At 39.7% G+C, this 12,832-nt stretch overlaps 1 protein-coding gene across 8 annotated transcripts; it reads right to left on the minus strand.

Annotated features, from left to right (window-relative positions):
• Window positions 1-516: 516 nt before the first annotated feature.
• GPR65 (G protein-coupled receptor 65) lies at window positions 517-12,452 on the minus strand. Of its 8 annotated transcripts, none has more exons than XM_059182611.1 (5): window positions 12,308-12,452; window positions 10,191-10,266; window positions 9,824-9,913; window positions 3,804-3,946; window positions 517-2,199 (listed from the first exon to the last, which is right to left on the minus strand). In XM_059182611.1, exon 5 carries the CDS (start codon window positions 1,742-1,744, stop codon window positions 722-724), a length of 1,023 nt encoding a protein of 340 aa, XP_059038594.1. In that variant the 5' UTR covers window positions 1,745-2,199; window positions 3,804-3,946; window positions 9,824-9,913; window positions 10,191-10,266; window positions 12,308-12,452; the 3' UTR covers window positions 517-721. The 8 variants fall into 8 exon arrangements, with proteins under 8 accessions (XP_059038594.1, XP_059038592.1, XP_059038591.1 ...); XM_059182609.1 differs by having other exon boundaries at window positions 9,744-9,913; XM_059182608.1 differs by lacking the exon at window positions 9,824-9,913.
• Between the last annotated feature and the right edge of the window lie 380 nt (window positions 12,453-12,832).

Here is a 12,832-nt window from a genome sequence, read left to right on the forward strand (position 1 = left end):
GATTTTCTTTATGTATTTGACAGAGAGAGATCACAGTAGGCAGAGAGGCAGGCAGAGAGAGAGAGGAAGGGAATCGGGCTCCCTGCTGAGCAGAGAGCCCGATGCAGGGCTCGATCCCAGGACCCTGGGATCATGACCTGAGCCGCAGACAGAGGCTTAACACACTGAGCCACCCAGGCACCCCTCATGAGACCATTTCTTTTGTAACCCCAGTACTTAACACAAAGCCTAGTACATAGAGGAACTCAATAAGTATTTGTTACCTAATGAGAAGATTAGAAGCAGTATTTAGTAGTTGGGGTTGCTGAAGACAGTTACATACAATTGGGAAAAGTGATAGTTGGTGGTCTGAAATCTATGAAAGAGTTACAAAAGTCATGAAAACTGGACACAAAGCTCACTGAATTAGGGCACAGATTTCCATATATCTAATAACCTCTGAAAGGTTACAGCATAGATAAAACAAAACAAAACAAACCAATTTTTATTGATAATAATGAGCTTGAGTCACTAAAATACTATTGAATTTTTTAATACTTTGAATTTTATTCAATATTCAATTTAATAAAAGGGAGCCATACAGTACACTTCCAAAAGATTTCCATTGAATAGAATTAAAATATTCAATTGGAACACTTTGTCCCCTCCTATGCTTAATTTCCTCTTCAGAATGTAACCTTGATGTTATGATACTGTGTACCTTAAAAAAAAGTCTTTGCTTCTATTCCAGGATTTCTAATTCCATGGTGTCTCTTGTAGACATAGAAAGTATGCTTTTTCTTTGTACTTTTGGGTTATTAAGCTTCCCAGTACAGAATTTTAATATACTCCACATATCAGATCTTCCCGTTTCAGTGACAAAACAGTACAGAATGGGATCTGCAACACAGTTTAAACTTGTTAATGCAACCGTGATTCTGTATATTTTGTAAGTCTGCTTCCCAGACTTGTGGTTAAAGGTAAGTTTACCGAAGTTCCCATCGCGCTCTAAGATGCTGCGAATCAGCAGCATCACGTGAAAGGGAGTAAAACACAAGACAAAAGTCAGTGTTATGCTAACAAGAAGTTTTATGATTCTCTTCTTTTCATTGTTTTCAGTGGCTTGGTTATGCTGCACGGCTTGGTAGACCTTCTGGTTGCAAATCATGATAATGACCAAGGGTATTGCATAGCCTGTACACGTCCTAAAGAAGTTGAAGCAGATTTGCCATTTCTCCAGGGGGTACTTGTCGTAGCACAAAGTAAAATTCGACTTTTTGGCATCACAATATTCTATAGTGGTTTCATCTTCCCACAGAATGATACCATTGAACAAGGTTTCCAATACCCAGATGGATAGGCTGACCATGAAGGCAAATCTTCTTGTCCTTAGAAAAGAAAACCTCAAAGGGTAGACCACTGCTAAGTACCGATCAACGGCGATGCAGGTGAGGAAGGCCGTGCTGCTGTAGAAGTTCATGTACATGAAGAAAGCGCTCCCCTTGCACACGGCAGGAGAGAAGGTCCAGTTGTCATTATTCCAAGTGTAATTAATCCATAGAGGGAGAGTTAATGTGTAGAGCAGATCTGAGAGTGATAAACTGAAGAGGTAAATTCCTAGCTCATTCTCCTTCTTTGCTTGTAGAAAAGACACACATAGAGATCCGATGTTGGCTGGGATGCTGACTATGACCACAAAGATGTAAACAATCGGAAACAGATAGTGATCGAGGTCGTGCTGCTCTTCAATACACGTGCTGTTCATTTTCTCGTATCAAGGTGGCAATTGCATTTGTTCTTAGAAGGTACACAGCAAGGTAAGTCTTGCCTCCTTCCAGTTCACTTTCAACATCTCCTTCTTTTTTAAGAATGTGTGTCCATTTTTCTTTGCTTTCAAAAGTTCTGATTCAATCATTGGTGCTTTTAAGAGGCGGATATAGATCAATTTTCACAAAGATATCAATAGTTGGAGGCCAGAATCCAGCCTCCTGGTGATTAGCCACAATGGTCAGTAAATTTTAACGAGCAGAAGTCCATGTTCTTATTATCATAGGTCGCTGATGAAGAACCCCAGCGACCGACCGGGCCATCCCTCAGCATCGGCAGAGTGTCATCGTCATTTTGTTTTCCTTCACAAAACTTGGGAGATTGGTGCATACGTGAATATAGAAGGCTTTGTTTTCACGGAGATTGACATCTGTTTTTAACATGCCTTTGTTTCTGTAACAAAAGATGAACTTGAATAGCTTAGGTCTTTAGCAGGTGCCTCATGCTTTTGAAACAATCTTCTTTTATTTCATTTCTTGGAGATATAAAAAATGTATTAAATGACAATGAAGGTGTTTAAAAAGGTAAATTATTTAATTGACTTCAGTGAATAAAATCAAGCTGAGACATTTTTCTCTATTTCAAATAAGAATTATCCACAAGGTGATAGATGAGAGGGAATTCTATTTCTCATTGGACACCATCACAAAACTGAAGTTACATTTTCAGAGCTAATAAAAATGGCAGATATAATGACTTGTTTGTAATCAGTAAATGCTTTTGAGTTATATGAACTGTATAGTTATACGATTTCAAATGTTTCATTTTGTATGCAATCTAGGTATGAGGTGCTTTCACTATCTGCTCATTAGTCAAGAAAATAGAGTCACAAGAAATTTAATAAACTGAAATATTGTAAAATATAGCGGCTTGATGAAAGTTCATAAATAATTAGACAACACTGCCTCTTTTGCATTCCCATTGCTTCCTTCATGGGTATTTTATCTTTCCTGTACTTTTGTGAAAGAGAGGGCAGAATGTTCTTAATTCTGGGCAAAATCTTTCCACCATCAGTGTCTACCTTTGTCACTGATTATTTATTAGCTTAATTTTTTAAAGGTCTGCTATTATAGATTCACATGGGAACAGAGACCCCATCCCTCTTTTCATAGTGGAGTAGAGAACTATTTTAGTCTCTATTTCTTTGCCAGAGAGGCCTATTCCTTCCTTGGATGACTTATGTGGTGGGGAGCTTACACTCTGCAGAGTCACTGTGCAGGGAAAGAAAGATTTGCCTTCTTGTTATGTGCCTGAGGACACCAAAACCACCCCTTTCCAAGTATGAATGAGCCCTGAGCACAACAGAGGCCTTGCCACCACAAGCCACAGGATTCTGGTAGCAGAAAAAACCATATTCAGAGTACCTATTTTTATGTCAGTTTTAAAGTAAAGACTTAAATTCCTCCAAATCTTGTTTTACTACACTTAGAAATATGAACAAAATGTGAAAAAACAACTTTTGAATCAATAGGTGAACTTCCAGAAAGGAAAAAAAAAATTGAGATGGAGAAAAAAGAAGTGGCAGCTAAGATCAGGAAGGTACGTGAGCAGAAAGCTCTGGACGTCCTGGAGGCCTCTGTGAGTTGGAAGATGTGACTAGAGCCTCTAATGCAGAGAGCTAGAGGCAGAATGCAGACGTGTGTAGGCAGGAAGTGGTTCTCACCATAGCACATGTGTGGGGGTGCTGGAGCCTCTATCCTCACGCAAAAGGTGAACTAGAAATTAAACATAGGAAACAACAAACTGGATAGCTTCTTGCAGACGGTGGGGAGAGCTGGCAAGTTCCCTGTCTCTGCTGTGTTTCTGTGAGGAGCCAAGATGAAAAATCCCTGAGGATTCATGGCCTCTGGTTGGTCCTTTCTTGGGAATGGGGCCTGATTCTACACTCTTAGTTTGGTCCTGTGATCTGCACACCAGCCAGGAACTCGTGCTGGATCTATGTGCTCAACTTTGTCAGTCATCAAGGAAATACAAATGAAAACCACAATGACACCCACCTGAGTGAATAAAATGAAAAAGGCAGAAGTTACCAAGTTGTGGTGAGGCTGTAACGTGCCCGGGACTCTTATTTACCGGTGGTTGGAAAATGGTTTTGACATTTACTTATACCGTGTGGTTCAGCAATTCCATTTCCAGGTATCTGGTCAACAGGAATACATACATGTGTTTACTAAAAAATGTGGGGTAGAATAAGAATGTTCCCAGTAGCCTTGTTTGTAGCATCCCCCAAGTGGGATGAGCACTTGCAGAATAGAGAAGTAAATAGATAAGTATATATTAACACAATTGAAATCTATACGTCACTGAAAACGAACAAATTATTGCTGCGGACAATAACACAGTTGAAGCTCAGAAACATAATGCAGAGTGATGGAAAAAAGCAGACACAAAAGAATATCTACTAGGGGATTAAAAAGTTAATCTACTCTGTCAGAAATCAGAGCAGTGGTCCATTTATTAAAGGCTTTCTATGTGCTAGCACCCTTTAAAATGGCATGCACATTTGTTATAACTTAGGTGTTACTACAGTTCTGTGCCATTTATTATAAACTTATATTACAAATAAAGAATTGAGCCACATATTAAGCCATTAGCCCAGAAACACCTATTTAATCATGGGTGGAACTTGGCCACGATCCTAGGTAGGAATGCTAAATAAAGCTTCTTGGCTGTTAAGGATTTTGCTTTCTGCTTTTTACATAAAAATGCCTTAGAAAGCTGAGGTGTTTTTGCAGCAAAGTAGACCAGCTTTGTTGAGAAAGAAAATAATTATTTTCTATTTTCCACCAATAGATTAATACAAGTCTTCTCACCATAATAACAGATCTAATTAAAGAAAATAATTTGTGGGGCGCCTGGGTGGCTCAGTGGGTTAAGCCGCTGCCTTTGGCTCAGGTCATGATCTCAGGGTCCTGGGATCGAGTCCCGCATGGGGCTCTCTGCTCTGGGGGGGGAGCCTGCTTCCTTCCTCCTCTCTCTCTGCCTGCCTCTCTGCCTACTTGTGATCTCTCTCTGTCAAATAAATAAATAATATCTTAAAAAAAAAAAAAGAAAGAAAGAAAAGAAAATAATTTGTGAGTAATCATTTCTGTAAATCAGATGGAAGATGACTGCAGCTTTTCTAGAACACATCACTTTCATGCTGTCTGTTAGACTCTACAGGCGTCAAATACACTTGTAAAAATCATCATCTCACATCGTGTCCTCCCACTTAGTAACAATGTGTTGTTATGTGCCCACGGATTCCTTTTCTATAATGGATCATGTATTGGATTTACTTAGACAGATTCTAATTTTTCCTGTACTTGATGTGAGAACTGGATGGCTAAAAGGAACATTTATCCTGCTACCACACTCAAAACAATCTCCCAGTTCTTGAAGCTGAGCTTCGAAGGGTCTATTTTGTTGAGTTTGGGAATCCTCTGTGAATTATCTCAAAGCTGAAATTAAGTATCTTTCAGCACTCATAATGTGGTAAGGAAGAAAACGTAGAGAAGACCGATTGTGAGATTGATGTATATGTAACGTGGTATGTTTGCATGGTTGCAAAAATCATGTGGAGTTGAAGTCTGCATCTGTCTTGTCAGTTCAGATGCAAGAGCGAACCCTAGAAGGGTGCCCCGGTGGCTCAGGGCCCTGGGATTGAACCCCCATCAGGCTCACTGCTCAGCTGGGAGTCTGTTTTTGCTGCTCAGTGGGGAGTTTGCTTCTCCCTCTCCCTTACCCCTCCCTCGCTCAAGCACTTCGTCTCTCTCTCTCTCGCTCATTCTCTCTCTGAAGTAAATACATAAAATCTTTAAAGAAAAAGAAAAAAAATGAACCCTGGAGGTTATACCACCTGCAGGCATGACTGGACTGGCCAGAGAACCTGTAGGAATGCAATCCCCCTGGCTTACACGTAGTTAATCGGCACTACCTTAAATATATAAGTACTATATGTACCTAATGAAATCTGTAACAGAAGGATTGAAGATATTTTTCAGAATCTAAGTCTCATGAGATGGAAAACAGCTTCAAGAGGCCAGCTGAAGCAGGATCAGAGTACCTATTAACATGAGCTCATGGGCCTCCTCTCAATAGTGTCCACCTCTGGGATGCCTGGGTGGCTCAGTGGTTAAGCATCTGCCTTCAGCTCAGGTCCTGGGATGGAGCCCCACACTGGGGTCCTGCTCAGCAGGGAGGCTGCTTCTCCCTCTCTCTTTCCTTCCCCTGCCCCACACTCCTCACACACTCTCTCTTCTAAATTAATTAATAAATTCTTATAAAAAACAAAAACAAAAACAGCAACTGCCTTCTCAGGAGACCTTTGGTAGCATGATCTCATGGCCTCCACTCAGTGATGTCCGCTTCCTCAAAGACCTTGTCCCAAATTTTGCCCTTCAGAGCCCTCACTTGCAAGCCATCGGGCAGTTCAGGACTCTAGAGAATGAGCTTCCCATTCTCCTGGGTGGTACCACACCAATACCTAGCCTACCTTTCTTCACTGCAGAAGCTCCATGACAGTTTTAATTGGCTTGCTGCACATTAGGTGGACAAAGCCTTGTTTGATTTGGTTGTGGAGTATCACAGTAAACATTTAAATGTCAGGAAAAAAAAAAAAAAAAGAAGTCAGGTAGTGGTTGCCTTGGGGAAGGGGCCGGGTAATGACTGGAAGAGGGCATGAGGGAGACTTCTGAGAATTTGCCATGTTCTGGTTTTGTTCTGAGTGATGACTCCATGAACATGTTCAGTTTGTAGACATTCATCAAACTGTACCCTTAGGACACGTGCATGTTTCTGCATGTATTGTTATCTTGCATTAAAAAAGTTAGAAAGTGGAATCAAAGGCTCTGTGCGATGAGCTTGAAAGAATCTTGAGAGTCAAACAGCATCTATATTACCTGCAGCAGAGCACACAGCCCTTCTTAAGAACTGATACCATTTTACTTCTTTTCTCATATATAAACATAATTCATGGAAACCAAAGCAAACCATAAATCATTTAAGCAAGATGAAAGTGAATTCACCAAAAATGAGAGTTTGCTATATGAAAAAACAAATATCCTAGGCACCTGGAAAAAGTAAATAGAAATCATCCCTTGAGGGACCTTCTCTCCATCTAGGCTTCGAAGAACTCTCTCAGAAGGAATGGGTGGTTGCCAGTAGGGAGGGGGCGCAAGGGTGAGCAAGCTGGGTGAAGGGGAGTGAGAGACTCAGGCTTCCAGTTGTGGAATGAATAAGTCACAGGGATGAACGGTACAGAATAGAGACCAGAGCTAGTGTTATTGTGAGAGAGTTGTGTGGTGGTGACAGAGGGCAGCTGAGCTTGTGGTGAGCATAGAGTCAGGTTTAGAGTTATCGAATCGCTATGTTGTCCACCTGAAAATAATGTAATATTGTGTGTCAACTCTATTTCAGTAGAGAATATGAAATAAAAAAGAATCCTCTCAGATAAGAGTTTTAACAAATATGAGCTCATGAAAACACGCACACGCATACACACACACACATACATTAACCACTATGCCTCAGAGTCATCAAAAATGAGGAAAGTGAGTAGCAGATCCACAAAAGCTTTAGAATAAACTTAATAGATTTACAGCACAAAATAATTATGTTAATAAGAAATAAAGGAAGGGTGCCTGGGTGGCTCAGTCGGTCAAGCATCTGCTGTAGCTCAGGTAGCTCCAGGGTACTGGGATCGAGCCCTGCTCAGCAGGGAGCCTGCTTCTCCCTCTGCTTCTGACCCTTCCCTCTCCCTCTCAAATAAATACAAAAAAAACTTTTGAAAAAATAAGAAATAAAGGAAGGGATTTAAACTCATGATCAAGGAACAAGAGACTACAAAAGACGGATTGGCATATTTTTAATAAGATCGAAATAAATTTTCCAAAAATAAAATATGTAATAATTTAAATTTAAAAAAATCAACACAAGGACTAACCCACTGATGAGCTTTAGCTGAAGAGGAAATTAATATACTGCAAGGTAGATCTAAGGAAATAATAAATTATCAGAGTGTTAAAGAGATGGGAAAAAACAAAAAGCCATGGAGAATAAAGCAAACATGTCTGCATATATTTAATTGGAATTCCATAAGGGAAAGAAGAGAGAAAATAGGGAATGTTTGCAAAGATAATGACTGACAGCTGTCTAGGACTGATGAAGGACATGGAGTCCTCAGATTTATGAAATCCAGCAAATCCCAACAAGGATTAAAAACAAAGATGGAAATCGACATCTGCTTAGACACACTGCAATGAAGCTGCTGATTCAAAACAAAGAAAAAATGACCAAAGAGAAAAAATGGAGTACCTACAAAGGACGGACTGTAAAGTGACAAAGGACTTCACAGTAGTAATAACCGAGACCAGGAGACAGTGGGTTGATATTTCCAAATGGCCATGACAATTTATGTCATCCTATAGTTATATACACGACAGAACCAAATATCAAATCCAGAGCAAAATTAAGGACAATTTAAGATAAACCACCCCTGAGAAAAGTGACCCCCAAAATCCTCATGAAAGAGACCTCTAAAGGATAAAAGTGCAGAAGGAAAATGACACTAGAAAAAAGTCTGAGTGAAGGAGGATGGCACTCTGCTCTGATGGTTGCACAGGGTCCCACCTATCACTAGGCTCATTTGTCTGGGAAGAACATCCCTCCTTGGGACCAGGATTGAGAGGTCAGGGCAGGGATGGGCGAGGACTGGCAGTGGGTGCCCCCTTTTCCTCTATTCATCTTAAGAAGTATTCATGTTTTCTCTTAAGGAAGAAAAAAGATGGATAAATGGCAAACGTGATTTTAGGAGGATTTGTAAAGTTCTCAATGGACTGAGTTTCTTCCTCTGTAAAAATGTTTCCGCTTTGACTAAAACCACCACAAGATCAAATAGTTTGATGAAGCAGAATCAGAGTGTCTTCTCTGTGGGATAACAGAGCAGTGGTTGTGAGGCTTTCGCTAGGCGTGTGGCTCCGGAGACTTTTTGAAAGGTTCTCATAGCTCTTGGGGGATTTATGACCCTGGTGCTTCTTCTTTAAGTTTCAATCTTCATAGGTAAAATTAACACCCACTTTGGAGAGTATCGTGACAATAAAATAAGAACACACATAACATTCCTGGAACATGGGAGACCTTCATTTTGTATTAGATGATAGTACTGTTTGAATGAATGACCCACTGCTAGTCTGTGGGTGTCCTTGTGCTGTCCCCGATATGTCCTGAGTGGCGATCATCTTTTGTCATCTACCTAGAGCATAGCAGAGACACCAGGAGCACTCAGAGTATAATTTGTATAGCAACGTTTCAAATATGATACCAAGCTCTGCAGCTAATAGTTGTTGAATTAACGTGGGTGAACTGAGATTTTTTATTTTTTGCTTCTGAGATTTTATTTTATTTTTTAAAAAGATTTTATTTATTTATTTGACACAGAGAGGGAGAGGTCACAAGTAGGCAGAGAGGCAGGCAGAGAGAGTGGGGAAGAAGGCACCTCGCTGAGCAGAGAGCCCTATCTGGGGCTTGATCCCAAGACCCTGGGATCATGACCTGAGCAGAAGGCAGAGGATTAATACACTGAGCCACCCCGGTGCCCTGCTTCTGAGATTTTAATGGAATACATGGTTCTTATTATTTATACCTCTTTTCAGATACATTTTACTACTTTAATACAATTTTGACAAAATTGTTTTTAGAACCAGGGCTGAGAAATTTGCATAAGTTTCTAATTTTGACTTCAATTTTTACCAAATGCCAGAAGGAGATAATCCCCAGTGTATTAAAATATATCTATTTTTAACCAGCTACTCAAATAGTACAAATCATTGATGACAATGTTTTTCTATACATTATAGGAAATACTTCCTGACCTTCTTTGATTGGTTTAATAGCTGCTTATTAAGACTACTTTGTGCAAGATACTGATAGCCACTTGTTAAGTAAGAATTATAACTTACTACTTATTAACACTGGAAATCCTATTTCCAAATTTCACATTATTTCTGATGACATAGAAAGTATCACGAGCCCATCCTACCAACTAGGAAATGGTGCGGGATGCCTCTACAGCTGGAAGCTGGTAGACTGCTTCACAAACCCTTAATTCAGTTTGCAAATATGATGCTTCCTGAAAAGAGAATGGAGCATAAATATTCCACTCTTGTATATCGGTAGATTTACCTAACTATTTCTAAACAGCAATTTTGACATCCTTTTACCACTGCCCAGAGAAAGGGAAACCACGTGTCAATCTCATTTCTCTCTCTCATAAAGTTCTGCTTCATTGCATAAAGTTCTGCTTCATTAGCCTAAATTCGATTAAAGGGTTGTGAACATTACTGATAATCATGTCAAAGTATGTTATCTAATAAAAATCTTTTTTTATTCTTTAATCTTACACTTACCCATGTTTCTTGGGGTGACGATCTTGTCTACCGAGGAGCGGGATAGATCTGCTTGCACCGAGATGAGAAACTAACCCTAGCGAGGGGACAGGAAATTGCATTCATATTTCATCACTAAAGAGGAAGCAGCCTCTTAATGAAGATTTACATTACCCAAGTTTGAACAAAAGAAGTCTCTTAAATATTTTAAAAGATGTTTTTGTTTATTAGTTATGGTGGAATAATTTTTATGATTCACTTTCCTCTTTGCATCTCAATCACAATGTATCCTGATATAGGTGTTTAGGTAATAGAAAACATGCTAGAATTTCACATAATCCCTCGCTCACTCATTCATATATTCTGTCTGCACGTGTATCTGTTATACTCGTAGGGCGTTGTGCTGAGGGTGATGGAGGATCTGGCTGTGGGGCGCGAGGACCTCATCACCCAGTGAGAGAAAGGCATGTTCAGTAATAACCATAATACAAGGCAAAAAAGGATAAGTACTCTAAGAGATGTCCAAAAAAAGAAAGAAGAAAGAAAGAAAGGATGAATCACTGAATGTGTGACGTAGGAGAGGAGTAGGTCTACTTGGATTCAGCGGCATGAACTTCCTGGGAGAAAAGGAGCTGGGAAAAAATGGACGTTGGTTCTGTAATTAACACGTTTCCTTGCTTAATGGTGGCAACTTTGTGAAGACTTTTTCTCTTCTTTCCCTCCTTCCTTCCTCTTTCTTTCTTCCTTTCTCCCTTTCTTTCTTCTCTCTTGACCAGAAGGATTAGCTACATAGTATTTTTTTGTAGACCATTTTCTCCTTTCATTGCACTCTCAGAATAGAGATCAGAGATTGTTTAAAACCAAGCTACAACCAGCTGACCTAACTGGCTTAGACAAATCAATAATTCTTTAAAGCTTGAAAATTTATTTGAGAAAGACAGAATTGTTTTAATAAAAACTTGTGTAGTACTTTAACATGATGACCTTTGCTGGCAAATCCATAAATGGTTTAATATGAGGTGGAATTAACTCCCAGAACTTCTGAGACATAAAATAGTCAAGAGACGTCACATTTGAACCTGACCCTCGTAAACTTTTATTACAAAGGAAGGGGAAACATTATAAGGACAGAATTAATGTAGGTTGGATACATTTGATTTAAATTGAAAAGCTGTAATCAGGACAATCTGAATCTGTTTTTGTAAAAAGAAATCAGAGGATGCTATTGGTAGGGTTTTTGTTTGTTTGTTTGTTTTTTAAATTTCAATACAAAAGTAGCAAAGATGATCTAGTGATAGAACCAAGACTTTTAATCTTGGAGTTATTCAGGATGTAACACAAATGTAACAGATTTTCTCTACTTCCTTTGGGGGTTTCTCATTGAGAATACGATAAGTAAGAATGCATATTTATAAAGTACATGAGAGCTTGCAAAATAATTTAGCTTATAGTAACTTAAAAATTTAGAATACTTTATATTTTTCTTGAATAATGAAAAATTTAAGTATAATAAGGAAAACTGATAATAAAATCCTTAAGACTATATAAAATTGAAAAACTGATACCATTTTCCTTGTGATTCTAATCCAAAATTCTCACTTTTGCTTGGTTTTGTATATCCATGTATCTGTGCTTTGCTATTTCATGACTCTCACAATCTCTTATTTTGCCTAAATGCTATACTTCTGCTAGGGGAAAGGTATATTCATATCCATAATCAAAATACTTGTGTATTTTACTCTTCAGGAAGAAAAAAAGGACATAGTTACAAGGCACAAGAAGCACAATCAAACTTTCAATTTTGATTAAAAAGGAGAAAAACCTCTGCACTTACCTATGCTAAAACTTGGCCAATTCTACACCATAAGACATTTAACATTCTATAGTAAATTTTTTAAAAGATTTTATTTATTTATTTGAGCAACAGAGAGAACTCCTGTGGGGTTGTACACAGGAGAAGGGAGACGCAGACTCCCTGCTGAGCAGGGACCGCCTGAGATCCCAGGACCAGAAGATCATGACCCAAGCCCAAGGCAGACGTTTAACTGACTGAGCTACCCAGGCGCCCCAGTAAATTTCCTTCTCATGTGGTCTAGAATAGACGTCAATACCGTGTTTTCCACCATAGGGCTACCTACCAAACAGCTGGACATTTCAGGGCATTGAGCCTCTGTGATATTTTTAACAGCTCCATGGTGAGAAAAAGCCACTTCGTAGCTATTCAGAGCACTGCCTGAAGGAGCTGAGGTTGCTGATGTGCCAGCTGTTTGCTCTTCTGAGGCCAGCACTAGCCAGTGGCAGGGCACTTGGTCCACCCACAGGGAAAAGGGAAGAGCATGTGGTTCTGCCCAGTTCCAACTTCTCCATGGGGCAGGCAGTGCAACCTGCTGATGGAGGGGCCTCTGCGAGGCCATGTGGCCTGTTCAGTGCAATTTCACTAGTGAAAGCAGCTAGCAGACACGGCAGGGTGTGTTCTGAAATACTGACCGATGTCCTTGTCCTAGCCCGACCCAATGCAATTAGCTGTTTTGCATATCTTGCGTCAGAAGAGGAATTCTTGGCAGAAAAGTAGATGGGTAGATGGGAGGGAGAAAACAATCCTTGGGTTTGAGATTCAAAAAATTTCTGTGGGGTGTAGGAGAGTGGAAATTACTGAAGCACAG

The sequence above is a fragment of the Mustela lutreola genome, chromosome 7 (genome assembly GCF_030435805.1).
Source record: "Mustela lutreola isolate mMusLut2 chromosome 7, mMusLut2.pri, whole genome shotgun sequence".
Classification (NCBI taxonomy): domain Eukaryota; kingdom Metazoa; phylum Chordata; class Mammalia; order Carnivora; family Mustelidae; genus Mustela; species Mustela lutreola.